General features: G+C 40.3%; 3 protein-coding genes and 1 long non-coding RNA gene across 6 annotated transcripts in view; 2 read left to right on the top strand and 2 right to left on the bottom strand.

Moving 5' to 3' along the window:
* Positions 1 to 4,628, bottom strand: part of Adnp (activity dependent neuroprotector homeobox) — a 30,077-nt gene extending 25,449 nt beyond the window's left edge. The window contains exon 1 of one of the 3 annotated variants that reach the window (XM_076851936.2): positions 4,548 to 4,628. The gene's annotated coding sequence lies outside the window, so the exon portion shown is untranslated. Of the gene's footprint in view, positions 1 to 2,391; positions 2,471 to 4,547 lie in introns of those variants that run through there. The other 2 variants (XM_076851937.2, XM_076851935.2) reach the window with 2 other exon arrangements.
* Positions 4,629 to 5,120: 492 nt separating this feature from the next.
* LOC143394501 (uncharacterized) lies at positions 5,121 to 6,227 on the top strand. Its single transcript, XR_013090706.2, has 2 exons — positions 5,121 to 5,215; positions 5,901 to 6,227. It is a non-coding gene; the product is annotated as an uncharacterized LOC143394501 (long non-coding RNA).
* A 1,927-nt stretch (positions 6,228 to 8,154) lies between these two features.
* On the bottom strand, positions 8,155 to 24,853 carry Dpm1 (dolichyl-phosphate mannosyltransferase subunit 1, catalytic). Its single transcript, XM_076851933.1, has 9 exons — positions 24,682 to 24,853; positions 22,048 to 22,147; positions 18,603 to 18,636; positions 16,751 to 16,827; positions 16,641 to 16,666; positions 14,386 to 14,481; positions 11,399 to 11,467; positions 9,283 to 9,397; positions 8,155 to 8,522 (listed from the first exon to the last, which is right to left on the bottom strand). The coding sequence occupies exons 1-9, from the start codon at positions 24,840 to 24,842 to the stop codon at positions 8,418 to 8,420; spliced, it is 783 nt and encodes a 260-aa protein (XP_076708048.1). The 5' UTR covers positions 24,843 to 24,853; the 3' UTR covers positions 8,155 to 8,417.
* Positions 24,854 to 25,061: 208 nt separating this feature from the next.
* On the top strand, positions 25,062 to 26,929 carry Mocs3 (molybdenum cofactor synthesis 3). The gene has a single exon (XM_076849179.2). The coding sequence runs from the start codon at positions 25,148 to 25,150 to the stop codon at positions 26,528 to 26,530; it is 1,383 nt and encodes a 460-aa protein (XP_076705294.2). The 5' UTR covers positions 25,062 to 25,147; the 3' UTR covers positions 26,531 to 26,929.
* Positions 26,930 to 27,966: the final 1,037 nt, after the last annotated feature.

Below are 27,966 nucleotides of genomic sequence, written 5' to 3'. Positions count from 1 at the left end.
GCAACAGCTCCAGAGTGACACCACAGTTCTCACAAAACTAGGGGAAGAAAACTTTGTAAATTTATGTGACACTGATAACACGTTGAGTGTTCTGAATCTAGTTAAATCATATCCATAGGTGTGTGTGCCCTAACGTATGTGCCTCTCAGGTAAATATATGAAAGTCTAACTCTGAGGTATTTTACTCCTTCTGTAAGACATAACAGGCTTTATGACATTCTTTTAAAGTTCTCTGCAAGTTCAGGTTGAACTTGAGGCTTATTGCACAACAGTCATGGGCACTTTGTTGAAAACCACAAATTAGATTCTAATGTTAAAAAATAAAAATTTAACTCTTGTTCATGATCATATCATTTACAAATGCTTGTTCCACTAAGATTTCAATAGTTAATTTAAAAATCTAAGAAAAATCTATCAAGTTTAATTATAACATTTCACCCCTACATGTATTATCCCCAAATGACCTTCCCTAATGTTTTAGTTGTATATAATAAAATGACAATCACTTCTAACTCTAAAACCCAACTATATTTTTTAGATATGTCTGTATGCGCACACAATTCCCTCAATTAATGGACTCATCCTTCCAGGCTCTCTCATGCTATTTTGTTACTCATGATTCTCAGAAGAATAAATTCCCAAGAGTTTCATTTTATCATCCTCCCTTTTCTACCAAAATTAGTCCCTGCTTTCTCCTTTAAAACAGCCCTGTCTTCCCTATTAAACCACAATTTTGACAACTAAATATGTAATCAGTACATATCAGTCAATAATGAATCAACATATTTCTGAATGTTTTGATTTTCTAAATACAAATAATTATTTTTAATATATTTTCAAAATTTGTGAGCTCTAAAGGCAGCAACAATATCATATGTAGTATACCTTACATACCTAGGTTTTTAGTAATCGAATATAAATAATAAGTTCATTACAATAAAAATCAAACAGCTATTTTCACTTGATAAAAGCCCACTGGTTGATGAATTGGAAGTGGCACTGAAATAATCCATTCGACACTGTGAAGTTTGAGTTAATGTAAATAGTACCAGAAATTTTCTTGCATTCTGGCTTAAAAGAGGTAAAGAAATTTAAACAAAGCAATTCATAGTGGATATGTTTAAAAATCAACGACTTCCAGGACTGACAAGACCAGAAGTCATCAGAGATTCATAGCCCAACTCACTGTATGTCCTATTATAGGGGCCATAAAACCTAAAAGCCAAAGACTTGGTTAGTTTTAATATACAGCAGACTCTACAGTCAGGAGTCAGGAAATTTTTCAGTATGGGTCAAGATAAAGAAGAAATTTTGACTTAAAGTTCGATTACATACAACTTCCATTTTCTAGTTAACTGAGGCTATGCACTACATTTTAATGAATTTTCAGTTTACCTAATATAAATTCCAGCCTTCAAGCCCAGTTGTTTTTTTATTTATGAGCTTAAATACCAGAATACCTTTAAAATCGGTAGAATACATGCCAAACCTCACAACAAATTTTCCTGTAAGGGGAAAATAGCTATTACCACCAAGGATATCACTTACCAACTGTATCTTATTTATAATTTGCTAAATCAAACAAAAATATCTTCACAAACTTCACCTCTAACAAGGTGTCTCCAAATTACTTATTTCAAGAACTTATGTTAACCATATATCAAACATTAAATTCAGGCCAAAATTATGTCTGTTTAACAAATACTAACTACTCTTACACTACAAATAATACTATTTATATTAAGTATTTGATTCTGTAATTACTAAAAATTTTCAAAAGCAATGTAGTTTCTAGAGAAATACCTGAACCAAGCTATCTCCTGTTCACTCACCAAAAAGTTACTTGGTAGCAATAGTCCAAAGAAAAATTCACTTTAAAAGGCAACTGATGAACTATGTATCAAAAACATCCACTGGTTTCCCATAAATGTGTCTTGGCATATCTATTTTAGATACTTGTAACAAAGTCTTAAAGGATCCATAAGTATCAACAACCACCATCAATCTTTTGTAGAAAGGAGGAGTTCACAGAAAGGCATATTCTCAACTTTCTACACACCCCAGCCCATCTCATCAGCTTTTAGAAGCTTATTGACTCTTGAGATTGGTTATCAAAGTAGCAGTAATTGAGAACTCAAACATTATACATAAGAATGCATAATGCTATTATTACAATCTTAGCAACTTTAAAATTTTCTTAAACAAGCCATATGTCATTTCTTACATTAAGTGTTTAAAACCCAACTACTGCAACCAGCTCTAACAGATTCCTTGAGGAATCGTGGCTAGGCTGAAATTTTGGAAGTGTTGGCTTTGGTGGTGACCAAGGAGGAAGAAATCTCTGGCTCCCCTGTTGCTGCAGTCCCCACCCTTCAAAATGAATATACCCACCGGTGTGAATTGACAATGTAGTCCAAAGAGCAAGGCAGGAAACGAAGTCCAGATCCTCAAAATGGCAGTACAGGGCATAACCACTAGGCCACCTATCAGTTCAGTACAAAAAGTACAACCCTGTGCATCATGGTGTAAAAGCTGGGGCCTAGGTTTCGCAATGTGCATCTCACACCTATGGAAATAATAAGAGGAGTAAAATCTATAGAAATCAACACACCCTAAGAAAGTGGGTGCTCACAGAAGACTGGTGTCAACACTTGCAAAGGTGGTTGGCTACTGACATAACATATGGCAAGCACAAGTACAAAGTTGGAAGGAAGCAAAATTTTACAATCAGCTGTTGAGTCTGACAATGAAGAACTCAACATGGGCTTGATGTTTACCAACAAAGCTTTGCAAATTGTGACACCCATCTATCATGCTTATGAAAATTAACACCCCACAAAAACCTAACATCCCTCAAGGATGACTTTAACTCTCAAAGAGTTGGAAAGATTTGAACTACAAGGATTTGAACCAATCAGCAATGCCCCAAACCTGTTCCTCTCAGATTTAAAATTTTCCCTTTTACCACCTGACCCTGGAAAGATATTTTGACAGGGAGAATTCCAGAATCCCAGAGAAAGGGAATCTATGACCCAAGGATGTGCCAAGGTGATTCATCAAGAACAAGTATGGATTTTCTGAGGGTCAACAGTTTTGAAAAAGTAAAGAGAAAACTTTCAAAATGCAGAGTGGATTTCTTAAAAGAAGTAAAATCACTGCTCTTGACTCAATCCTTCGCCATGTTGCTGTCAGTTCACCAACTAAGAGTGCAAATTGTGTGTCTTGCTGGGCCCATTTTCCCATGGTCTGTAGAAGGCGCTGTGAAGCACATCCTGTTCTAGCTCTGGGGCCCTTCCCCCCTCTGCAGCCTTACCCAGTGCAGAGAATGCGCCCCCTACTGACTCCAACACTCATCGCCTTTAGCCGACTTGGCTGCGGTGCATTTTGGGTGGGGGCTGGTATTTTCTTCATGGCCATAAACCAGAAGCAACAATGCAGATTTATAAAGAAACTGTATCAAGCTATCCAAGAGATTTTCCCCCTCTTCCCTCCCAATTTGAAGGTACAAGACACAGGCACAAGAAGCATCAGGGATGGGTACTGGGTGTGAGGGGATGGACAGCATTAAAATGGCAAACACAGGAAACAGTTTGGTTCTTTTCCCTCCTAAGCCTTTGTCTGTGAAATGGGGTTATGGCAAGAACTGTCCAGAGGAACTGGTGAATGCAAGAACATTAAGAAGACTTAGTGTGGGTGTAAGTATGTGGCTAAAAAGGATATTAGACTTTAGACCCCGATCTTGGACAGAAGAGGAAGAGAAGCAATCGCGCCTTTTCCAGCAGACAAGACATCTAGGGTGGGGGGCGGAGGGGGGGCAGGGAGGTAGCCCAGAGAAAAATAGGAGAATAAGAGGGTGCTCAAAAAACTTCCCATTCATTTCATTAAAAAAAAAAATCTTTTCGTAGCTTTTTGAATTTCCATTTTCTGCCATCTTACTGCAAAAGTTGGGGCTCAGAAAGCTTCTAAGAGGCCATGCTGACCAGGCAGCTGAGATTGAGAAAGGGGGTGGCTGACTGTGGTCAGGACTGGAGGGAAGCTGGCATGTTGGGGAGGCAGGTTTGCTCTGGGGAGGCAAAGACTTTCACTCCATGCCGTGCATGCTCCCCGCCCCCCAACCTACTCCCCCCTCCCCCAGCTAAGGGTGGGCAGATCTGGCAGAAGGCTCGTTCCAGGCACTGGGGTGTGCGTGGGGGGCTCGTTTGGGGGAGGGGCGGAAGGGATTAGTTCCAGGGATGGGAGAAGCTCGGTCAGGCTGGGGGCGGGGTGCGGGGAGATGCCATTAGCTGCAAAAGCCCCGGGTGGCCAGGCTGGCCGCCGACCTCGACGGGCTCGCGGGGCGGAGAAGGGGGTCGGGCTGCAGGAGGAGGCGCCTGGACCCCCGACCTGGGCCGGGGTAGCGATTCGCGCCTGGACTGGCGGCCCGCGGGCAGCGGAGTATGCAAAGGAGCGTGTGTGTGCGTGGACGGTGGCAACGCGAGCACAATGCGCCCCGCGCCCGGGCCGGGCGGCAGGGCAGGGCAGGGCCGCGGGTCCGCGCGCAGGCTTACCTTGACTCGGCCTCGAGGCGCGCGCGGGGCCGGCGTGCTCGGGGGCCGGGCGGCGGCGGCGGCGGCGGGCGGATGGCGGCGGCACGGCGGTGGCGGCGGCGAGGGCGCGCCCCGGGCCTCGTCGCACTTTGGCTCGGCGGGCTCCGGCTCGCGCCGCGGCCGCGGCTGCTGCCGGGGGGCGCGGCGGGCGCAGCAGAGCGGCGGGCGGCGGCGGCGGCGCGAGCGGCTCCCTCCAGTCCCCGCGCGGGCGACGGCGGCGGCAGCGTCGTCGAGCGGTGCAGACAAAGGAGGGGCGGAGGGAGGAGACGGAGGGTGTGGGAGCGGCGGCTTCACCGGCGCGGGCGGGCGGGCGGCGGCCGCGCTCTTCTCGCTCCGCGGCTGCGGGGACCGAGAGAGGGAGCTGTGTCTGAGGAGACGCCAAAATCCCCCTTAACGCTGCCTGCGGGAGGGGGAGGGGGCACAAGATGGCGGCGGCTGGGGGGCGGGAGTTCAGCTCATGGATCCCGGCGGGCGGCGGAGGGGAGACCGGGGCGGCGGAGGCGGCGGCGGCAACGGGCGGGGGAGGGGGCCGATCCCGCGTCTCCCCTCGGCAGACAATACAAGCACCTCGGAGCGAGTCCCCGAACCTGCCCTAGCCAAAATGGCGGCCGAGAAAGAGCGGAAGTGACGTAAGTACCTCATTAGCATAAGAGGACTCATTGTCCAGCTAAGTGGGGGGGGGGAGTGGGGGGACAGTACCCTTTCCCCCTGTGCCCCCCAGGGACAACTCTCTTATTCCCATCTGTGCTTGCACCCAACTTCTTCTGAGGGAATGTGCCCCAGCACCCCACCCCCGCCTAGGGGAAATTATATAATCCCCACTGAGGGGGAGCTCTCGCGAGAACCAGGAGGATTTGCCACTGACCCACTAGGAGGCGCCGCGGATAATGGCCGCAGTGCGCTCTCGGGGCCCGTGTGCTCCGCGGGCGACTTCCTCTGGCCGCAGCGCCGGCGGCGGAGGCAGAAGCAGCGGGCCGCAGCACGCCCAGCACTCAGTCAGGTGGCCGTGCTGGGGATCCCTGCGCGGGCCCAGCTGGGCCTGGACTACATCTGGCGGGAGGGGTGTGCGGGGCAGCCAGGGCGGCTCCACGTGCTGGGAGGCGCGCGCGCTCATGGGCTGGGCCACAGCGGGAAGGGGCAGGGATACCTGCCAGTTGCGCCTGACGCCTCCTGCCTTTAAGGAGGTGTGAGGGCCTCGTGCTTCGCACACCCACTGGAGATGAGACAACCCCATGGACGTCTGTGGCTGGGTGGGTGGGGCACTCGTGGACTGGACTGAGTTTTACAGAAGGCCTGTCTTGACATTCTTCCAAGTCAAAGTGATGGACTCTTCTCTTTGGCCTGAAGAAAACAAGTGGGATCCCTAGTGTTTTGAAACCACCCAATGGTGAAGCCTAAGCATGCAAAGTGATGTTGCCTCGAATTTCCTCAAGAACCTTAAAAACACCTTGAAGTCCTAGGGCCAGTGACTTCTAGTGCTCGCACAACATGACAGCAGGACAACACGGATGCAGTTTGTAACTGTAGGTCAACCCCAACCAATACATTGTCTCAACATTTTAAAACCATCTTTTATGTGCATCTGAGAATATATAATAGGTTAAAAGTATTTAAAAGTAATAAATATCAATTGTAAAGATACCAACCCCATTGTTTTCCAATATGTGGTCTGTAAATACTGTAACGTTACAAGCTCAGAGAGTTTCCAGTCATACTTACCATGCCCAAAGAATCTGACTTAAAGAAGTATGATGCCTATGACTGGTAATCAAGTTTAACAAACCTTCATTTAACATGGTCTTCCATTAATTTCTGCAATTGTGATAAAATACATCTTTAAAAGTGAAATCAGTAGTTCAATGGAAAACAACAGCTGGAAAATTTTGTTAATAAAAGGTGTGGGAAGGAAGCACGTGACTGAGAGGACTAGAGATAAAGAATCTAATTACACATTGCATAAGACAGGCAAATACTAATATGGAATAAGCAAAATAAACTTATCTTTAGTTTTCCTTAGATATGCTTAGATTTCATACAGGGATAATACAAACACAAAGGAAGAACATCTGGATTTCATCCTTGGTTTCATTTATGAAGCAAAAAGGGATGCTAGATTCAGATGTAAATGTTTAAAATGATTTCAGTGTTTAAGTCGCCAGATTTACTACAAAAATCATCTAAATAGTTCAAATTCTTTTCTAGATGATATCCAAATGGTGAAAGAATGTTCACTGCTCAACCATTCTTGGTAAATTCCAATTGATAGTGCTATAATGATTGTGAGAACAAGAATTGAAGATTTTTAAAAATCTACTCTTGTGAGGCATGAGAAGGCAACACTATCTCTATAGTAGGTTCTCCGAGGTTGTTACTTAATTTCTGTTCCATGTACTTGATGCTGGAAACTCCATTTAAAGAGAATAGATTCTCAACTCTTCAAGAAAAACAACATAAGAAGAAGAAAAAAAAAAAAACTTTTGAGAATATCACAATTGTATTACAGCTTAAAACAATTTTTTTTTTTTTAAATCAAGAACTGTTGAAGTTCTCGTTCTTAATGATGAGAAAAGTTATTTCCTAAGGAAAGTTGGTCCCTGGTGGGCTAACCAAACAGCTTTGGGCAGAAGAATTAACAGCAGTAGTTCCCACTGGAGTGTGTAGTTTTAGGTTCAACTATGGGAGTTGGGGAAAGACTAATGTTCAAAACGACACCAAAGGTTTTAGTCTAGTATTCATTTTTGGTAGGATCTGAGAGTAAGGCAAATGAAAAATCAGACTTTCAGTTTCTTTAGCACAGTTAAATTAAGTCAGTCAATACTATTCACTAGATACAATTAAGTACACCTCCTCTTCCTTTTATGTGCAAAAGAAAGTCAACTAGATATTAAGCTTATTTGCTCAAAGTATGCCCTTACTCAAATGTTAAGATACTACATGACCCAAAAGCTATGATACAATTAAATCACCTATGATAGACAAGGTAGGTAAATGGAATATTTGCCCTGGCTTTACAATACAACTTATCCTTCATTTTAACTGACAGAACACTTTCCTGGTGTTCTGCCACAGAGCTACAGGGAAGAGATTTTTGCCACATTAATAAAAACACATGAGCTTTGTTGAGGGGTTTGAAATAAAATGTAAACAAAGATTTTGAGATAAAGCGAGGCAAAATGTTTTTCCATACTGACAGGGTTATTACTTAAAAGAGAAAAACAAAAAACAGCTATGCAATCAACTGCTGTCAATTGTTTTCCAATTCACAATATGTACTTCAAATACACTTGCTCCAAATAGACAAAATGCTTCTTCAATTCAACCCAAATGCTCTAAGTATATTATCTAGCTTAAGAAATTTGAGACTTTTTGAAGAAAGGGCAGAGACTTATACTTCTTCAACTGGTAATGGAAACAGCTTTACTTATCTCATAAATACAGTTAACTTTCCCCTTACTTCTGACATCTCCTAGGTATAAAGAGCTAGGAATCTAGTTTTCATGACAAATACTTGAGATTCTGTTTCATGTCAGAAACTCTGCATTCACATACTGTAATGAAAGCAGCAACATTTTGTGCAAAAAAAATATACATTTATTTATAGATCTTAATACAGCAAAATATAAATGAAACTTGAAACACTGCTGGTTGAACCAATAACTTTTATAATTATGAAATATAAAATGGGAGTTTCTCCAGAAAAAAAGATTTGCATGAAAATTTCCTTACCTCATGGTTTATGCTTTAAGAGTACGTTTTACAAAAATCAGTAACCAGGCTTCTTTTATGTTTACATTTAAATGACCATGGTAACCATAAATGAGTAACTTTCTTTTATGTAGTAGCAAAAAGAGTCAACAATCCTTTCAAGAAAGAGACTATTTCATTTCCTCCCAACTTGGATTCACCATAAACACGATCCACAAATGATATTGGAACCTGGTTGAGAAAATATACATTAAAATCAGTTTTCAAAAAATTAGGGACCAGCAGGTATTCAACTGTTATTAATGGAATGGAAAAATTCAGTCCCACAGTAAGTCCTTCAACTGAGTTCAGAAGTAAGGGACTCAGGAAGTAATTGCATGTACTGCCAAGCCTTTAAATTGAACACACATTTATCATCTAAAAATAAGTCATAAGAATCAAATCTACAACTGTTAGAAATGCTAAATTCCAAGGAAAAAGTACACTTTAAATGTATAATGGCCCTTCACTGAGCTGCTTCAGTATGTCCAGTTTAGCTGCCACTGTTTGGCATTACGTTGGAAACCTTACAAGTGGCATTCTAGTGTAGTGCAGAGCTTCCCTAAGAGCTCACTGCTACCCTGAAATATCACAGGACTCTTACTCTGGCCACTTCCACTTGTTCACAGGAAATGGGCACATGGGATTCATCATTCATGACAAAGTATGGTGGCTTCAGGCTCTAAGAGGAAAAGCAGTTAAGGCACTCAAAATGAGGCTGACTGGTCAAAATAAAGGCTTCAGATGGAGGAGGTACCAGTAACTTTAATTCTCAGTAGGTCACGTGTATTACATATGAAAGGGATTCACCCTTTAGTGCAGAGACATTCTAAACAATTGGAAACCCACAACATTAATTTAGTAGTTATCAAAGTTAAACTTTTTATTACAACATGTCCACACTGTACTGTCCCTTTATGAGGAATATGACATTACTACATCAGTTACATACCTCACCAATAGTATAATTCATCTGTCTTGCCCGAACAATCATCTCCATCTGGAAGACATAGCCCTTAGAAACACATTTTTCTATTAATTTCTGTAGAACTTCTTTTCGGTATAATCTGTAAAAAATCAAAATGTACATGAACATCTGGATAAATATAACTTGCCTACATGTATATCTTGAGTTTTCCAAGAGTTCACTGGTATTTATACAGCCTGACTTTCACTAGCCACTGCACAAAGAAAAATTCTCATACTTGATGACTCTTGATACTTCTGGTCCCAACCAAGAAAGGCCATGAAATATGTGCCACGTAGCCTGGAATAATCTGGAAAATGAATTCTTAGTACTTTTTAGAGAATCATCTTCCTATCAGACACTAACTACTGGGAATTGTTAAAATAGGGTAAAATGAGAATCATTTTCTAAGACACTTCTTTTCAGTACTACCTTCATCTTCCCCATTGCCCCCTCCCATGGTATCTTCAAACATATGGCTAATAAATTAAAAGGACACAAATGTAAGACTTTGTTCCCATACGTATGATCAGCATCCAGCTGGTCTTTACTATTAAATGGCTTTATGTCAGATTGCAGCTTTCTGAGGTTCCTTTTTCTAAAAATATTTGTATTCCTTTTTCTTCTAATTCTAGGGACCTAAAGACAATGAACCCCATTGAATGATAAACGTGCCCCATCACCGCTCTGGCTGTGTAGATCCAGAATTCCCAGGCCATTCTTTAACTTAAGCCCCATTTGCTCTGAGGCATGAGGAAGCCTCATGTCATTGCTGTTTTTCTTCACAACCTCTATCTCCATGACTCAGGAGCTACCCTGGGACTTCCCTCAAAACCATCACAATTGTGGCCTGTGAAATCCAGAGAGGGAAGTTCTGTACAGAGATTTTGTGAGTGCCACTATTCTTTGTATTACTGCTACATGGCAACCAGAGATCTTAATCAGATCACACATGATTCCTTTGCTTTAAATTTGGAATTGAAAGGATATATTTATAGAACTCCTTTTATATACCAAGTTTTTTTTTTTTTTAAATAATTTTGAGACAGGGTCTCCCTAAGTTGATGGCTTCACACTTGGGATTTTCCTACTTCAGCCTCCCAAATTGCTGGGGTTGATTATAGATATGCACTAACATGCCTGGCCCAACGTCGACTTTCTAATCAACTTACTTTTTAGCTATAGAGGTTTATTTTTTCTTTTTATTTCCCTTCAAGAGTCAGCACTAACAATGAATTCTGACAAACAACCTAGATTTTTCCATTAAAGTAGAACCTAACATTATTTAATAGAAAACAATAAACAAGTAATATAAATTAAGTAATCCATGGGGTTTGGGACCTTAAGATAAAAGAGCAGGCATTTTCTAGTTTCAGAAACCGGGGAAAAAAATCTGGCAATCTTTAATTGTAATTTGGCCCAGTCATACAAAGCAATTCACACGGCTGGGCACAGGGCTTGGTGGTAGAGTGCTTGCCTTGCACATTTGAGGCCCTGGGTTCAAAATTCCTAACGTGTGTACACACACACACAGCCAAACTAAAAAAAACACGTTATGTGTATAGATTACGTGTGCATGCACGCATGTGTGTGTATATGCCTGGAGAGTAGCTCAGTGTAGACCACTTGCCTAGCGTGCCTGAGGCCCTGGGTTCAATCACCAGCACTGACACCACATTCCCCCCCTAAAACTACATGGAGAACAAAGTAACTAAAAACTCTACCTAAATAGTAAAGATTCTAAGTTTTTTTTTTTTTTTTCTGTAGGTAATGCTGTAAGTACCCATAAAACTATAGAAAATTACTGAACTATGTATTGTTCTCAGGAGCATATTCCCAGTCACTTAACAGCAATGTTCCATGCGAGCAATTGAGCCTAATACTAAGGTAAGCACCACACTGATCTAACTCCTGCTCCCAACTTTTAAAGAAAAAGTATGATATTTCTCCTTCAGAGATATTTAAGCTACATAAGCAACTTCTGTCCTTCTAGCATCCCAGGACAGAAACAGGGTAGAATATAAAGCATTTCTTTAAAATAGCTATTGTAACACAAGAAATTTAGGCAGGAAGTTATAAATAGTAGAAATTTTCACTGTACCTGAAACTTCCTGTTAAATCAGATGCGCCTGGTCTCAGCAAAACCTGAGTTATAAAATTGGCCCCACGGCTGCCAAATAAAACAATCATTTTCTTAATTAAATATAATTGATATACAAGAGAAACAAATCCAAGAGCACAATGCTAAAAGTGCTAATTTCATAAATGCAGCATTAATTACACAAAAATGTTAATTCTCTACAACAAAGAGAAATTTTTAGTGAAATGAAACCTGATACCCATTTTTCAGAAAATAAGGACTCTTGTTCTTTGAAAGTGAACTTAAGATCCATAAAGCAATCATCCTTTCAAACTTTAGCTAAGAACAAAAACAGAAAATAGAACTGATATTTACCAATGGTTATCACTTAGAATTATAAATGTCAGTAAGAAAAAGAGATCAGGGATTGGATAAAGAATTTAACAGATGGAAAAAGACAGGGATCTGGTAAGGGATTTCCTTTTCAGATTCTAATCTGCACGGAGATTGAATTTTCGTTGGGAATGTATAAAAATGGTACTTTTATTTAAAGAATGGTATGCAGGTAGAAGAGGATGTTGGCTTTTAATGATCTCTGGAAATTGATTCACTTTCTTAGCCTTAAATCTGCTTTGCCACTTTAACAAATGCCTTATACTAGGTTGCTTAAACAATAGAAATTTATTTCTCAGTTTTAGAGGCTGGGAAATCCTAGATCAAGATGTTGGCTTTCTGTATTCTCACACAAAGGGAAGGAGAGTAAGCTCTTTAGCCTCTTCTTATGAAGGCACCAGTCCTACCATGGAGCTTACCCTCTAGATACCTCCCAAACTAATTACTTCCTAAAGGCTTTTTCTCCAAATACCATTGTATTGAGGATTCTGGATTCAACCAAGAACTTTGGTAAAACACACTCAAGTCAATAACAATGACTTCAAACACGAGAGTATCATCAATTATAAGATAGTAGTGATTAATAGCTATTATTAATCTTTCAAAAAGATGCCAAGTGTTGAAAGAAAGTGACTTTTGTATTGCACCTATTTTAGCATATGTAGATTCAAAAGTTTTCTGGGACAATCTGAAGTGAGTGGCTTTCTTCCTAAGCCCAAGCCTCCCTAGCTAAAACTGTATGCAAATCACCAAGATTAGGGTATATGGGATGATGGCTAACAAAAACATTTTCCCTTCAATTTGCTTCTAATACCTATAAAAATATTATATAGTTTATCCCTTTATCCCAAATGGGTATAAACAAAGGAATATGTGTATGTATGTGTATACTTTTGTACATCTACACAAGATAGTATATTTATTTTTGAGAGAGGGTCTTGTATGTTGCCCAGGCTGAGCTCAAACAATCCTCTTACCTTAGCTCCCAAGTAGCCATGAATACCAAGTGTGTCCCACCATGCTGGGAAATATGTATTTCAAAACTGGGGTCTTTTAATTAATTAAAATGTTGTAAGAGCCATTCAAGTCTTGAGGGGTTTTTTCCTCACATTTTTTATTGGTGCATTATAGTTATACATAATGTTCATAAATGCACACAATGTAACAATATAATCTGTCAGCTTTGGGTTTTAATTTTAGATTTGAATCATACTGATAAGAACTAAAGTTTATACTCTAGGACACTGCAGATGATATTAACAGCTACTAACAGGTACAACTAAAAGGTGTAATGTATCTGTGATTGGGAGTCCTTAATTTTAAATAATAGGTAAATGACCTGAGGGCCTTTAGAGATCAAGTTCACTTGTTTTCAACACTGGCTCACAACATTCATCTAAGGAAGTCTGTGAAAAACGCTGAAGCCTTTGGCCCACTTTTGGAGATTTTCAAATGGTCTGCAGTGTGTGTGAGGAAAGGATGATAAATAGGTGTAGTTGTATGAGATTTTTCTCTCTACATGATTCTAATATTTAGCAGGACTGAAAAGCACTGCTTTATCCAACTCCATGTTACAGAAGATTCTTAAATGTTCTACATGGCAGGTCCTAGGTTCTATTAGAGGCAAAACTGAGATGAACTTAAATGAATCTTTAATAGGAGTGAAATGGGTGGTAAAAGATATCAGTGACAAGAAATATATCTCTTCTTCCTGCTACCCTGAAAAAGTTAGATAGGTAAAATATGAAAAATATTTTTTTGTGGTCTTCCCATCAAAAAAGGGAATTCTCCGACCCCCATCTCTTGTTCATGAAATGGTTTGACAAAAAAAAACTGACCCTGTGTGAACCCCAGAGGAGCCTAGAATTCAAGTGGTCTTGCAGCTTCCACTGCTGTACTCTTGGGTGTTTCCTGAGGGCACCTGGCGAAGAAGCTGCTCCAGGTTTCTGGAGATGAGAGCCCTGCAGAAAACTGAGACCAGCAACAACTGCCAAATGTTGCAAAAACCCCAACAGAAGCCTGCCGAGATGCCAACAGCCAATCCACAGAGTTGTGAGAAATAATGGATATTTTGACATTGAACTTTGGGATGGTTTGTTAAGATAGTAATAGAAAATTGGAACAGTAGGTTTTGTTTCTATCTTAAGATGAGGGAGGTAAAGGTCAGAAAAAGTAAAATTGGAAGTAAATGACAAAGAGGATATCCCAGGCATATCTGACTCCAGGGCCCTATATTCCCCCAAAATGGAATATACTAGTTTATGTTGCTTAGTAAAAGTTGGCATATTTTTTTTTACTTAAAGTAATAAAAATATAAACATGGGGGGAGGGACCCTACCTATCCAGCCTCAAAATATAGATGAATAACTCAATCAAATCAAAACTGAGGTCCAGTAGAGTAACTTTTACTGAACCAGACCATTTCTACCAAAAGTTCATAAGTTTTTGATAATTGAAAAACATCCAAAATAAAACTCACTGAGCAAAGGAAAAAGTATAGGTAAGAAGCTACACCTGGGAATATTTATTGGCACAAATGAAGGCAGCATGTACTTTCATCAAAATAATATATTTCCAGTAGTTACATTGAGAGAAATTATAGTTCACGTATATACCTGATTATTTTTCTTTTCAAATCCCAGCCATATACACCACCATTTCCTTTGTAGCGAGTTCCAGAGACAATATCAAAATTACCCTCTTTTTGCTTCCTACAGGGGGAAAAAAATGTCAATGAGAGAAAGCTACTGAGCTCAGTAGGTATTTCCATAAGCTACACAAACAGAACTTTTAACAGAAAAAGAGAAAAAAAACAATGCTAAGGAAACGGATGAATTATTTACCGAAAGACCTTCCAGAATGGGGAATTCAACCCTGTTTTTCTTTTATTTATCTTAAATAAATGAAGGAAAAACTACAACATAGTACTATTTGCTGACCAAACCATGTAAAACTATCCTTAAAAGTGTTAGTAAAATTATAAACTAGTCCTTCCACCACCAAAAGTGAACACAATGCTACAACAATCTGGTCCCTCTAGATCTTTCTCTTTACATATAAGAAAATAATCAAAGGGGTGCCTCAAAGTTTTTGGTTACATTTACAAAGATGAAATCCAAAAAAGTCCACCTTCTGACTTGCTTTTTGTCAGCTAATAATATACATCGCAGAATCACAGATACCTCCACAGGTCAACAGAAAACTCCCCTCTTTTTAAAAGCCACAAAAATAGTTCCAATCATTCAAGTCAGACATCTGTGATTGTTTTCACGGTGGGTTCCCTACCCCCAGTAACCAAAAAACCCCATAATGAACAATGCCATCATTCTTAAAAACATTTACCATGATGCTTAAGATTCCCCCAAAATGGAATATACCAGAATTACCAAACAAAAGCTTATTCATATTTCTGATACTGCAGAAATCATTTTTCAAAAGTTACAACTCATACTTTATTCAGCAATATTTGAATGTGCCCATTTTTTAAAAACCTATTAGTACTAGATGTAACTGCTCTAAAAGTTTTAAATTTTGAGAAACTAATGGGTAATAGTTACTTTATTTTGCATTTCTTTGCATCCTATGGTGAATTTAAGTTTATTAGCTGCCAAGTGCAGTGGCACACACTTGTAATCCTAGCGGCTTGGAGGGTGAGATGGGAGGATGCCGAGGTCAAAGCCAGCCTCAGCAACAGCGAGGCACTATCAGTGAGATGCTGCCTCTAAATAAAATACAAAATAGGGCTGGGGATGTGGCTCAGTGGTCGAGTGCCCCTGAGTTCAATCCCCAGTATGCCCCGCCCCCCGCAAAAAAAAAGCCATCTGAATTTCTTCTACATGTGGCCAGTTGAGTCCAAAATACAATAGAAAATCTATTCCCAGGGTTCCACTTCCTTATTAGGTCAAAGGCGGCTTTGAGTGTTAGAGAGATAAGCAGAAAAGGTCTAAGCAATTTTATGTAGAGCTCAAAGGATGAGCAGTAGTTGGCCATTAAAGTGCAGTGAGACAGCTTTTCAGCTCTGTGTATATTGAGAAACAAGAGGACTATGCCCAAGGTCTGAGAGCATGGGGTAGTGGCACAAGATCAGGTCAGAAAGAGGCAGGAGCCACTTATATAGGAGTTGGAAGGATGAGGGAGTTTGGATTTTTTCCCTCAGGTGTTGAGGGTAACTCTGTGAAGTATTCTAAACAGGGAGCGATATGATCTGATTGTCATGTCAGAAGTTTATTCACAGAGGTTTTGTCATCTCTTGGGTTTTTTAAGATTATATCACCTACAAACAAATATAATTTTGTATCCTTTACCAATATGTAACTAAATTCTTATCACATGTTTAATGTGAACTGGCCTACCTATTTTAATAAACTTATTGGAAATGATTGATAATTTCACTATTGGGCATAACATTTATGTTAGGACTAGGTCATTTTAATCATGCTTAGGTAGTTTCCGTTTATTTCTATTTCAGTTCTTATTAGAAAATGTAACGAATAAAATACTTTTTAGTATCTATATACAATCATGCTACTTTCTCTGTTAACATGAGGAATGATTTATACTCCTAGAGTAAACCCTATTTGCTGATAGTGTCTTTCTCTAATGATTCAAGGTTTCCTTTAATCTTTCTCTGTGTTCTAAAAGAATTTAGATAACAAAGGAATCATCTGTTCATTCATTTCTCAGGGCTCCTAATTTATATCAGTCACACATGTACCTACATTTGTGAGTCTCAAATCTATATGTTGGTTATATTTTAAAAGAAAAGTTAAAATAACATGTACATTTTTAATTCATGAAAAAAAGTCCAAAATCAATGTAAGAAAAATGATTTCGATCGTAACTCTTTTCAAATATTAGAAACAGTACCTACCTAATGAATTCAGGAATAAATTTTGGCTGAAATTTAGAAAAAATAGACAGTAAGTCAGTAAAATAGGCTGAAAGTATCATAAACAGCTAATAAAGAAATATGCCCCTTACATGGTGTGAGAGATCAGCATCCATAATAACTATGTAGTTTCCTGTGGCATGTTCCATTCCATGAATATATGCAGTTCCTAAAAATGAAAGCATTTATATCCATTAAAGAATATCAGTAGACACACATTGGTATACTTTTGAATAGGGAGGAAATTGTTTAGCACTTGAAAAGCAGTATCAGTTTTCTAAAAGTATTACTAATAAGTTGGTCAGTTTCCATCTTAAGTATATAGCTGGGTATCTACTCCATATTCAGATGTCAATTTACTAGATCCCATCTATATTTTAGTTTAGCAAAGAAATAGTAAGACAGTCTCAGAATATATAAAAATTATCATATTCTCATGGTTTAAAAGTCATATTTATGTTGATACTTCCAAGACACTGACAAGGCCAGATACTTCTCAGAGCTCCATATTCATAGAGCAGCCTCCTATTTGCTGTCTCCACTTGCATATTAAGAAATCTTACATGTAACATTCCAAAATCACCCCTAAATACCCACCGCTTTAATGGCCACCTTTCAGGAAATTTCCAACTATTTGAGTGTTCCACCCACAGGTCTAGGGGTGATCTTTGATTCCCTACCTTACCCAAAACTTTAATTTCTAAACTATTGTTAAGTCCTGATGATTCTATAGCCAAACCCCCTCTCAATTCCTTCTTTCCATGCACTACCTTCTGATGCCTGGGTCACTAGCTAATGTGCTTCTCTGCTTCTGCTCTTCCCAGCAGTCCAAATCCATTTTCACAAAGTGGGAAGAAGCGACTATGGTCAGTAATTTCTTGGCAGCTTTCATGGAAGTTTCCAGATTATTTCAATCCCAAAATGTTGAGAGAGTATGTTTTGAAAAATATTTTTAATTGTAGATGGACACAATAACTTTATTTTTTTATGTGGTGCTGAGGATAGAAACCAGACTTTCACATGTGCTAGGCAAGTGCTGCACCACTGAGCCACAATCCCAGCCCAATACTGAGAATGTTTGATGATGCCAGGGAACAAAAGGTTTTCTGAACAGCAGCTTTAGTTCGTAAGAACTATGTTTTCTCCATAATTCCCTGATTTTTCATTATGTATACCAATTCTCAACATGAGCAACTGTGGGCAGTGGCAGAAATAAAGGCATTCAGGGTTTCATCTCAATTATCGAGCTCATTTGAGATATTCTATAATGCCCTATATTTAACTGGAAAATCTTTCTATTTTAGAAATAAAAAATAACTTTTAAACTTATGCCCAAAGGTGCAGCTAAAGCAATATGCTGGTCCATGATGTGTGTTCCCAGACTCATTTTCTGGCCCTTCTCTACGCTATATTATAGAAACCACTTTTTTCAGGTTCCCTTATCATCTGCTTACAGACAATTAGTGAGGTACAGGTGCAGACTGTGAGGACGGAGAAGGACAGTCTACATGTCCTCCGTTGACAGGTTATTTGGTAGGATCACCTCATCATTCTAGCTCCCTCTGGGCAGACCAGGTTTTGGGCTCTAACCTGCCCCCACGACCCTTCATTGCTCCATCTACAGGGGCAACGTAAGGAGCCTCCAGTTGTTATTGACTTCTTAGGAACCTCACTGTTCCCTTTGGCTTCTCAGCAATTCCTTCATCTGTGCAACCAGATGTGCAACCTTTGTATTAAATTCCCTATACTCAAAGGGCAGTTTGTTTTTCTGAGTGGGTCCTGACTGACAAAGGTAACCCAAGTTAAACTACTTAAATGTCATAAAGATCACATTAAAATCCACCATGTTGCTTTATCTGGTCCTGTTCCAAACTGGGAAATTACACACTGGATGATTTTACCAAAGCAAGTCGCAGGTATGAGGGGGTTAGAGGGTCTACTTACCTAATCCCAGTTTTTTCTCCCGTGGTCTTAGAAGCTGTAGGAAAAAGAAACAATACTTCAATAAAAAATCTGACTAAATTTTATCTTACCCCTTCCTGTAAGTGCATGTTCATTTTAACAGAAACAATGCATTTATTAGCCTTAAAGTAGCATATGCTTAACATTTTTTTGCCAAAGTAAAAAAAAAAAAAAAAGGTGGTAACAAACCAAATACGTTAACACAGCTTTTTACAAAAAGCAACATTCTTTATCCCCAACCCTATAGGCAAAGCATTTTTTTTCTGGCACTATCCACCATATTTTAAACAATATTAATTTTACATCTATTATTACATCTGTCATTTAAAAAATGATGCCTTTTGATGCCTTCCTACAAAATTGATGCTATAACTCATTGTTCCATACCTTTTCAGAATAGCTGATAGCCACGTTACTCTCCTGATTCCCTGTGATTTTCAATGCTGACATCACCCTTCCTCCATGAATTTAATCTTAACTTCACACTTGGATGACTTCATCTCATTCTCTACTGCTCCAATAACAAATTATGTTCCTAACAAAAGGTGAAGTTTTCCTCCTTCTTAACAGTTTTCCAATTACTTAGTCTTGTAAACTTTTTGCTTCATATCTGGCCCCTGATTTCGTTGTTTAGCATTTTCCTCTGGCTGGAAACTAGTGAGCATATCTTGTCCCCTTCTGAATTTGGCTGTGAATGAGCAGGTCACCGCAGACTGCCAAATCTCTAACAAAGCCTTCCCAGTTCAATTCAAGCAGGACAGATTTCTTTTCTTTTTGACAACATGCAAAGATCTTGGGGAAGAACAAAGATGGATACAATTATTCTTGTCCAATAAGAGCTTACAGGGAGGAGAAATAGACACCCACAAGTCATTGAACAGAATCAGACAAGACATGTCAGATCTCAAATTTTGATTCTGTGATTGATAGTTACTGACAAAATAGGAGTACCTGCTCTAAATAAGCAAAACTTTTAAAGCTCATGACATTTTCTATAACCTTGTTTCAGCTGGAAATTCTTTTTAAAAAGATCACTTTATTACGTATAATTTTTAGAATGCTCAAAGGTTTATATCCATTATTAAACAATATTATGAAATAGTTAAAGGTAATGTGGGAATATAGTAACCTCTTCAAGATATCATTAGAAGTACTAATGATTATTTTTGTGTTTATAAAAGAAAACTCACTACCTAGTTCTACAGGCATATGCACAAAAATACAAATTGTTGACCTGATTCTTTTCTGGGGGAAGAGACTGGAATGCATATTAAAAAATGCTTATCAAAGGCAACTTCAATTTTACAGGTAATATTTACATTTTATAATGTTTAAGCTCAAATTGTTTCCACCTAATATGCTTTACTTTCAACCCTTAACCAACCCTACCTCTCCACACTCTCCGGATCCTTTTCTGCCTCCTCATGTCAATCTGACAGCTCCTTTTTATGTAAGGCAGAATAGAGTGGCAGGTAGGACCTGGACTCTTGAGCCATGAGACTTTGATTTGAATCTCAGCTACACTGCTCACTAGCCACGATCCTGGGCACATATAGTGGCATGACGAAACTATCACGGGGCTGGAATGAGGAATAAGCAGTGAATTCCTGCAAAGTGCTTGTGAGAGTGCCAGGGACATATTCTGTGAAATATGCTTACTTATAAAATACTTCATGAGGGGCTGGGGTTGTGGCTCAGTGGTAGCGCACTCGTCTAGCACGTTGTGAGGCCTTGGGTTTGATCCTCAGCACCAAATAAAAATAAATGAATAAAGTACAGATATTGTGTCCAACTACTTCTAAATAAAATAAAATTTTTCATGAAATACTCTGCAACAAGAAACCTTTGCAAGATATTCTTATGAGGAAATCTTGGAAAAAAAAAAAACCCAAAAGATAATTAGTAAAAAATATTCCAAGTAAGCCATGTGACTGTATTTAAAAACGCATGCAGTTTTAAAACCCACTGTACACTTTAATACCATCAAAAGTAAAGTATGAATATTTTGAGGGTCATGACATTATTGCCAGCTGAGATTTCAGAAAACTATGTCAACCTATTCTAGGATCAATAGATTTGAATCCAACCATTTACCATACTTTCAAAAACACTGGTTTAAGGGCTGGGGCTCAGCGATAGTGTACTTGCCTGGCATGTGTGAAGCACTGGGTTCGATTCTCAGCACCACATATAAATAAATAAAATGTCTATCAACAACTAAAACAAAAAACAAAAAACACTAGTTTAAAAAAAAAAAAAAAGAAAATAAACCTTCCACTAAGAAGGCTAATTATACTCTTCTATTGTGCAATTCTTAGTGAGGCACATTTTTTACCCCACATTGACTGGTCATTTATAGCTCTTATTTTATGAATTATCTGGTTAGGTAATTATTTGGTTAGGGTACTAATCTTGTTAAATATTTTTGTATTTGAGGATAAAGTTTAATTATTTTAAAGTAACCAAATCTCTTGAATGTACAGTTATATTTGATGTTTTTAAATATTACCGATGTTTTAAATATATTACATTTTATTACCAGAACATTTTCTAAAAATACAAAATTACAAAATATGTTAAGATATCAAAATTAAAATGCTAAGTGTTCTGAAAAGTCACCTTTCTAACCTATAATCACCTACCTGCAAATAGCATTCTGTACTAAAGAATGAGTACCTAGAGAAAGGGCAAAGAAAGACTCACACAAATTGCAACTTGATTCTTTCATATTACTTGTCAATTCAACAACATGTTTTAATTTTGTCAAAGAAAACTCATTGCAGTAATCAGTCACAAAAACAGCATTCATTCAGGGGCTGGGGCTGTAGTCAGTGGCAGAGCACTTGCCTACCATATGTGAGGCACATAAAAAAATGAATGGATAAATAAATAAATAAATAAAATAAAGGCATTCAGTTCATCTACAACTATTAAAAAGATGAAAAAAAGTATTCACCCTAAAGCTCACTCTTTTGCTATAAAATTATCACTAACCCAACACAGCAATGATATGTAAAATTTTAAGCAGAATGAAAAAGCATTTCATTCTCAAGGGCATAAGTTGTTCTTTTTCTTTACAGTTCTAGGCAAATAGACTATATTTGAGCATTGTTCATTTGTCATCTTTTCCATATACAAACACAATTCTGTTTTTGTTTTTTTTTTTTAAGAGAGAGAGAGAGAGAGAGAGAGAGAGAATTTTTTTTAAATCTTTTTTTTCTTTTAAAGAGAGAGTGAGAGAGGAGAGAGAGATTTTTTTTTTTTTTTAATATTTCTTTTTAGTTATCGGCAGACACAACATCTTTGTATGTGGTGCTGAGGATCGAACCCGGGCCGCATGCATGCCAGGCGAGCGCGCTACCACTTGAGCCACATCCCCAGCCCACAAACACAATTCATATGACAGAAAAATGCTCATGTAACTTACAATTTTGTCGGGTCCATAGATCTTTTCCAACTGTTCAGCAACATCCTTTGTTCCATCTGGGCTTCCATCATCTATGATTATAATTTCATAGTTGATTCCACTAAAATTTAAAAATTTGAATTTGTATTAATGTTTGGAGACTTTTTCAAATTTAAAAATAATTTAATAATTGATTTCTCACTAGTATAAGTGAAGACTTACTGCCATATTAGTCACTAAAGAAAACTTCAAGTATCAAATTAAATAAATGCCAAACATTTAATACTTCACCTCTAAACCTAGTAAATTGCTGGAAAATGCTATTATGATGACCCAAGACACCAAAAAATTCTTACACAGAAAAAAATACACTTTAGTTAGAAAATCTTATATACATGTATCATACATACATATCACATATGATATCCTATGAAATTTTATTTACCTACTTTCCAAGTGAAAACTTGGAATCTTAATATCAAATCTTAGGTATGTAAAATATTTCAAAAGTACTTTAAGTGGCAACTCAAAACAAATTGAGTATTTTGAGATTATCCTTTTTAGTTTAATACAAGCAGATTTAAATATCAGGAATAAATCTGATTTAATTTCACTCTTAAAAAATGTTTAGAATAGTGTCCACAATCTTTTAAATGCCTGTTTCAAACAGTAGGACCCATTAACTCACACTACAAAATTAAAAAAAAAAAAAAGCACAGTAGATTTATAAGAGATTTTACTGTGCTTCAACATTAATATCTGTTACTTTCTATTAACTTCACATGATAGTTTCTTTTCTATTTAAAAACGAGTCAACACAAAGTATTTATTTGGTGAATAAATACTTTATGAATGCATACTTAATCACCACCCTGCTTCCCTCTATCTCCACCTTCCTCTTTAATAAAGACATTGCAAAGTTAAAGGGGAAAGGAAGAACACAACACTGCTACCTCTTGATTTTGCTGTAAGCAATATATGCAAAGAAATGAAACAGACAACACATCCCACTGCTGAAGGCCTAAAAAAGCCAGCCCCAGCAAACTTAAAATATAAAACAACCAATCTATTCCCCTATAGGTATGGCTACTTCGCTTTCCCACTGAGCTCTTAACTTTGGGAACAACTTTTAACACCCCAAACAGTAAGATGAGCATTCTAGCAGAACGCTAAAAGAAGTATATCTCTCAAACAAAATGGAGTTATTCATAAGCAAAATTCTCCGTGTTCAAATCAGCCAAGTCACCTTAAGGTGAGGCAGCTTAAATAAAGCTGAGGTGACAATGTAATCTGCACCTACAAAAGTATTAATGGTTTCCTTCACTAAACTACATTTTGATTTTTAAAAGCATGCTCAGAAACCATTAAAAAAATAATAAATAAATTGTGCAGGGGCGACAGTAATCTCAACTGCTCTGCTGGGGAGGCTGAGGCAGGAGGATCACCAGTTCCAAGCCAGCCTCAGCAAAAGCAAGGTGCTAAGCAACTCAATGAGCCCTATAAAATAAAATATAAGGCTGGCGATGTGGCTCAGTAGTGGAGTGTTCCTGAGTTCAATTCCCAGCACCCCCATTTTTTAAAAAATTAGAATAAATTGAATTTCATAATATACCCACTGACATGTATGCACATATACCTGTATGTGTGATGAAAATCAGACTATAAACCTAGAACAAGATTGGCTACATGATTAATTTTTAATTTGGAAAGAGCGTCAGAATAGAATTAAAAAGACATACATCTAAAGTGGAAAAGAGATACGAGTTATATTCCAAGAAATACGATCAAATCAGCAATGGTTTCCACCAAGTGTTTACAACAACGTAAATCTAGTAATGCTCAGGTTGGCTATTGTAAAGTAAAAGCCAAAACCAAACCAAACTTCTGGAAATAATTTGGTTACCGACATGACCGGGGTAAATAAATGATAACATAGCCATATGTGCTATCGCCTAACTTTTCAAAAATAATTTGCTACCATTGTACGTGTTGCTATGGAAAAACGTTTACAGATTTCCGCAGCATGATCCCATTTGTCCAACCGTCATACAAATTACTTTGAGGCGCCAAGATTCTGATTTTTTTTTTTTTTTAAATCGCACAACACTTCGAAATTCAAACTCCAAAATTCTCCTTTCTAGAAACCCCACCAAACACCCCACAGGGCTCGCCGAGGCCGCCCTGCTCGCTCCTCTGCGGAAAGGCGATCCCGCCCGCGGCGGTTCCCTACCCCACGGGCCCAACCTCACGCTTACATAAGCCCTCGGCGCCGGGGCGGGGAGGAGCGCGCCCGCTCGGGCCCCGGCTCCGGCGGCGGCCGTGACCACCGAGGGGGCGGCTCAGGCTTTCAGCTGCGCCCCAGGTAAAAGTGGGGGGTCAGCCTTTTAAGAAAAAAGCGGCGAGCAGGGGCAGAAGGCGTTCGTCACCAGGACCGCGAGCGTCTCACAACACCCGGGAGCTAGACCGAGAACCCAGGACACGAGAACACCCGGCAAGTGTCCGTCTTTCCTTCCTCGCGGGGTGGCCTTCTCCTCGAGGCTGCCTGCGTGAGCCCGGGGAAGGCTGGCAGGGCCGCCTCGCGCAGCCAACCGCCGCCACCCAGGCCGGCGGAGCCAACTCATCCCATTCCTCGGGGAGGAAGGTCGGGCGCGCTACCTCTCGGAGAAGCTCTTCACCAGCAGCCACACGATGAGCGGCAGGTTCTCGCGCTCGTTGTAGGTGGGTAAGAGCACCGAGTACTTGTCCTGGCGTCGGGAGCGCCCCTCCGGCTGCTGCCGAGAGCTGGCGGGACTCCGACGCGACTCCACGGAGGCCATGGCGGAACAGCGCAGGACGCCGGAGGCGGAATTACGTCACGCGGCGCGGAACGTACCAAATCCCGGAAGAGGGGGTGGCCTGTGTGACTGAATTGCACTTCTTCCAGGCCCTGTGCGTGGTTCATTTGGAAGTAGTCAGGACTTGTGAACCTTTTAAATTGAGTCGGAAGACTTCTTCAGGAAATGCCTACCCATTTGTTGTCTTTTCTCAAGTTTATGAAGTTGTTTTAGTTTATTCTAGTCGCTAGGAGACAGTAAGCCGGATACGGAAGTGCTTCTCAGGACCATATCCGGAGGAGGTCGCCATGGCTGCCCCTGAGCAGGTGCTCGCCTTACAGGCTGAAGTTGCCCGGCGTGAGGAGGAGCTGAGTTCTCTGAAGCAGCGGCTGGCGGCAGCTCTTTTGGCAGAACAAGAACCTGAGCCAGAACGGCTGGTTCCGGTGTCGCCGCTGCTGCCCAAGGCCGCCCTGTCCCGAGAAGAGATTCTGCGCTATAGCCGGCAGCTAGTACTGCCAGAGCTGGGCGTGCACGGACAGCTGCGCCTGGCTGCCGCGTCGGTGCTCATCGTGGGCTGTGGTGGACTCGGCTGCCCGCTGGCGCAGTACCTGGCCGCAGCCGGCGTGGGCCGCCTTGGCCTGGTGGACTACGACGTGGTAGAGATGAGCAACCTAGCCCGCCAAGTGCTGCATGGCGAGGCACTGGCCGGACAGGCCAAAGCCTTTTCTGCCGCCGCCTCGCTGCGCCGCCTCAATTCGGCGGTGGAGTGCGTGCCCTATGCTCAAGCGCTTACCCCAGCCACGGCGCTAGACCTGGTCCGCCAGTACGACGTGGTGGCCGACTGCTCCGACAACGTGCCCACTCGTTATCTGGTTAATGACGCCTGCGTGCTGGCCTGCCGTCCTCTTGTGTCGGCCAGCGCCCTGCGCTTCGAAGGTCAAATCACAGTTTACCACTATGACGGTGGGCCTTGCTATCGCTGCGTTTTCCCTCAGCCACCCCCAGCAGAGACGGTGACCAACTGTGCAGATGGTGGGGTGCTCGGTGTGGTAACTGGGGTCCTGGGCTGCCTGCAGGCGCTGGAGGTGCTGAAGATCGCTGCAGGCCTGGGTCCCTCTTACAGTGGCAGTCTGTTGCTCTTTGACGCTCTGGGAGGGCATTTCCGCTGTATTCGGCTGCGGAGGCGCAGGCCCGACTGTGCAGCTTGCGGGGAGCGCCCCACTGTTACCGACCTGCAGGACTATGAGGCCTTCTGTGGCTCTTCAGCTACCGATAAGTGCCGTTCCCTGCGGGTTTTGAGCCCAGAGGAGCGTGTTTCTGTCACTGACTATAAGCGACTTCTGGATTCTGGGGCACCCCATTTATTGCTGGATGTCAGGCCTAAAGTGGAGGTGGACATCTGTCGTTTGCCTCATGCCCTTCACATCCCTTTGAAACATTTAGAACGGAGGGATGCGGAAAGCCTGAAACTCCTGGGAGAAGCAATCCAGGAAGGGAAGCAGCGTATTCAAGAAGGGACTGCACTCTCCATTTATGTGATTTGCAAACTAGGAAATGACTCCCAGAAAGCCGTGAGGATCCTGCAGTCCTTAACAGCGGCCCAAGAGTTAGACTCTTTAATGGTTCAGGATGTTGTGGGGGGACTCATGGCCTGGGCTGCCAAAATTGATGGGTCATTTCCACAGTACTGAAGTGACTGTTGTCATACCTCAAAGATATATTTATTTACATCCTTCCCATAATATAGAGAAGAATCCAGTATTCCTTATCTGACTACACGACCTCCTTTTTATAAGGAGCTTTTTGGTTGTAATGTAATGTTAATGGATTATAATACCCTCTCTGAGAACCTTCTTGAGTTTTCAGCATTTAGAGGGTGCCTTGAACATCAGATATAATGTGATAGGATTTGTGTTTTACTTTTGCCTCACTTGCATTTTTCCACCTCTTTAAATCAAAACTCTAAATCATACATCTAGAATTAAGATGTATACTTAGTCTTACTGAGTTGATCACAGATGATATATTTAGTGTCAGTTTATTGTTAATAAGATATTATTTGGGTCTTATTTCTACTTCAAATAATAGAATATATCCTACAGAAATAAATGTTTAATAAAACTATATTATTGTTTGGTTTGCTTTGAAATCTTCTAATCCAGGCTTTCTTTTCACCCCTCCTCCTCTATCTGCATTTTCTGTTTTGATTTACTCTATTCTAGTATTTTGTAACAGTGTACAATGTAGGTGTTTTATATTTGTTTACTTATTAAAATTTTTTTAATGAAATTGCAGATCATATACCCAGCTTACAATGTATACAACAAAATTAAAAGTAAAAATTTGGTATACTCTTGTATATCAGTGGCCAGCTGAAGAACACATGGCCTGTCAAAGGGGGGCTTCGACCCTCCATCTGCTTGTTGAAGGCAGGCCATAATCAGATTTTTGTTTTGTTTTGTTTTAAGAGCAGAAATCACAGATGTAATGTGAACTCTCTGTATCTCTGGCAATAAATATACTTTTTTTTAAAAAAAGTTTAAAAACATTGTTGCAGGACAGAAGTCTTACACACTTAACACAGGCCAGGTTTATACACCAATTTGCAACCTCTGGTACAGAGTCTTGTTATTATGAAATGGTGATATTGTTTAAGAATCACATTCAGAATTAGAATAGTCATCACTTTAACTGTGGAACATCGTAACTCATTCTTTGAACAGGTGTAGTCTTTGTCAAGAGATTGAAACAGGTCACTTTTTTTTTTTTTTTTTTAAGAGAGAGAATTTTAATATTTGTATGTGGTGCTGAGGATAGAACCCGGGCTGCACGCATGCCAGGTGAGCGCGCTACCGCTTGTGCCACATCCCCAGCCCATGGAACAGGTCACTTTTGACTGCTCCTCTGGAGGCCTCACTGAAGTGAGTGCCTGAGACCTGGAGTAGAGCACAAAGGTGGCCAGCTTTTGCCTCTTACCTGTTGTTCAGGGGAAGCCGACTAATGCAGATCTGGAAACAGACTCCTGTCCTAACTTGGGCCGTTGTGGCTGTTCTGCAAACCTGGTTATCAGTGGGCCCAGGCAACAGAAGCTGACTGTTAAGCTAATTAAGTGGGGAAAGGGTTTTTA

Source organism: Callospermophilus lateralis, chromosome 3, assembly GCF_048772815.1.
Source record: "Callospermophilus lateralis isolate mCalLat2 chromosome 3, mCalLat2.hap1, whole genome shotgun sequence".
In the NCBI taxonomy this organism is placed as follows: domain Eukaryota; kingdom Metazoa; phylum Chordata; class Mammalia; order Rodentia; family Sciuridae; genus Callospermophilus; species Callospermophilus lateralis.
This window is presented reverse-complemented; position numbering and strand designations above follow the sequence as displayed.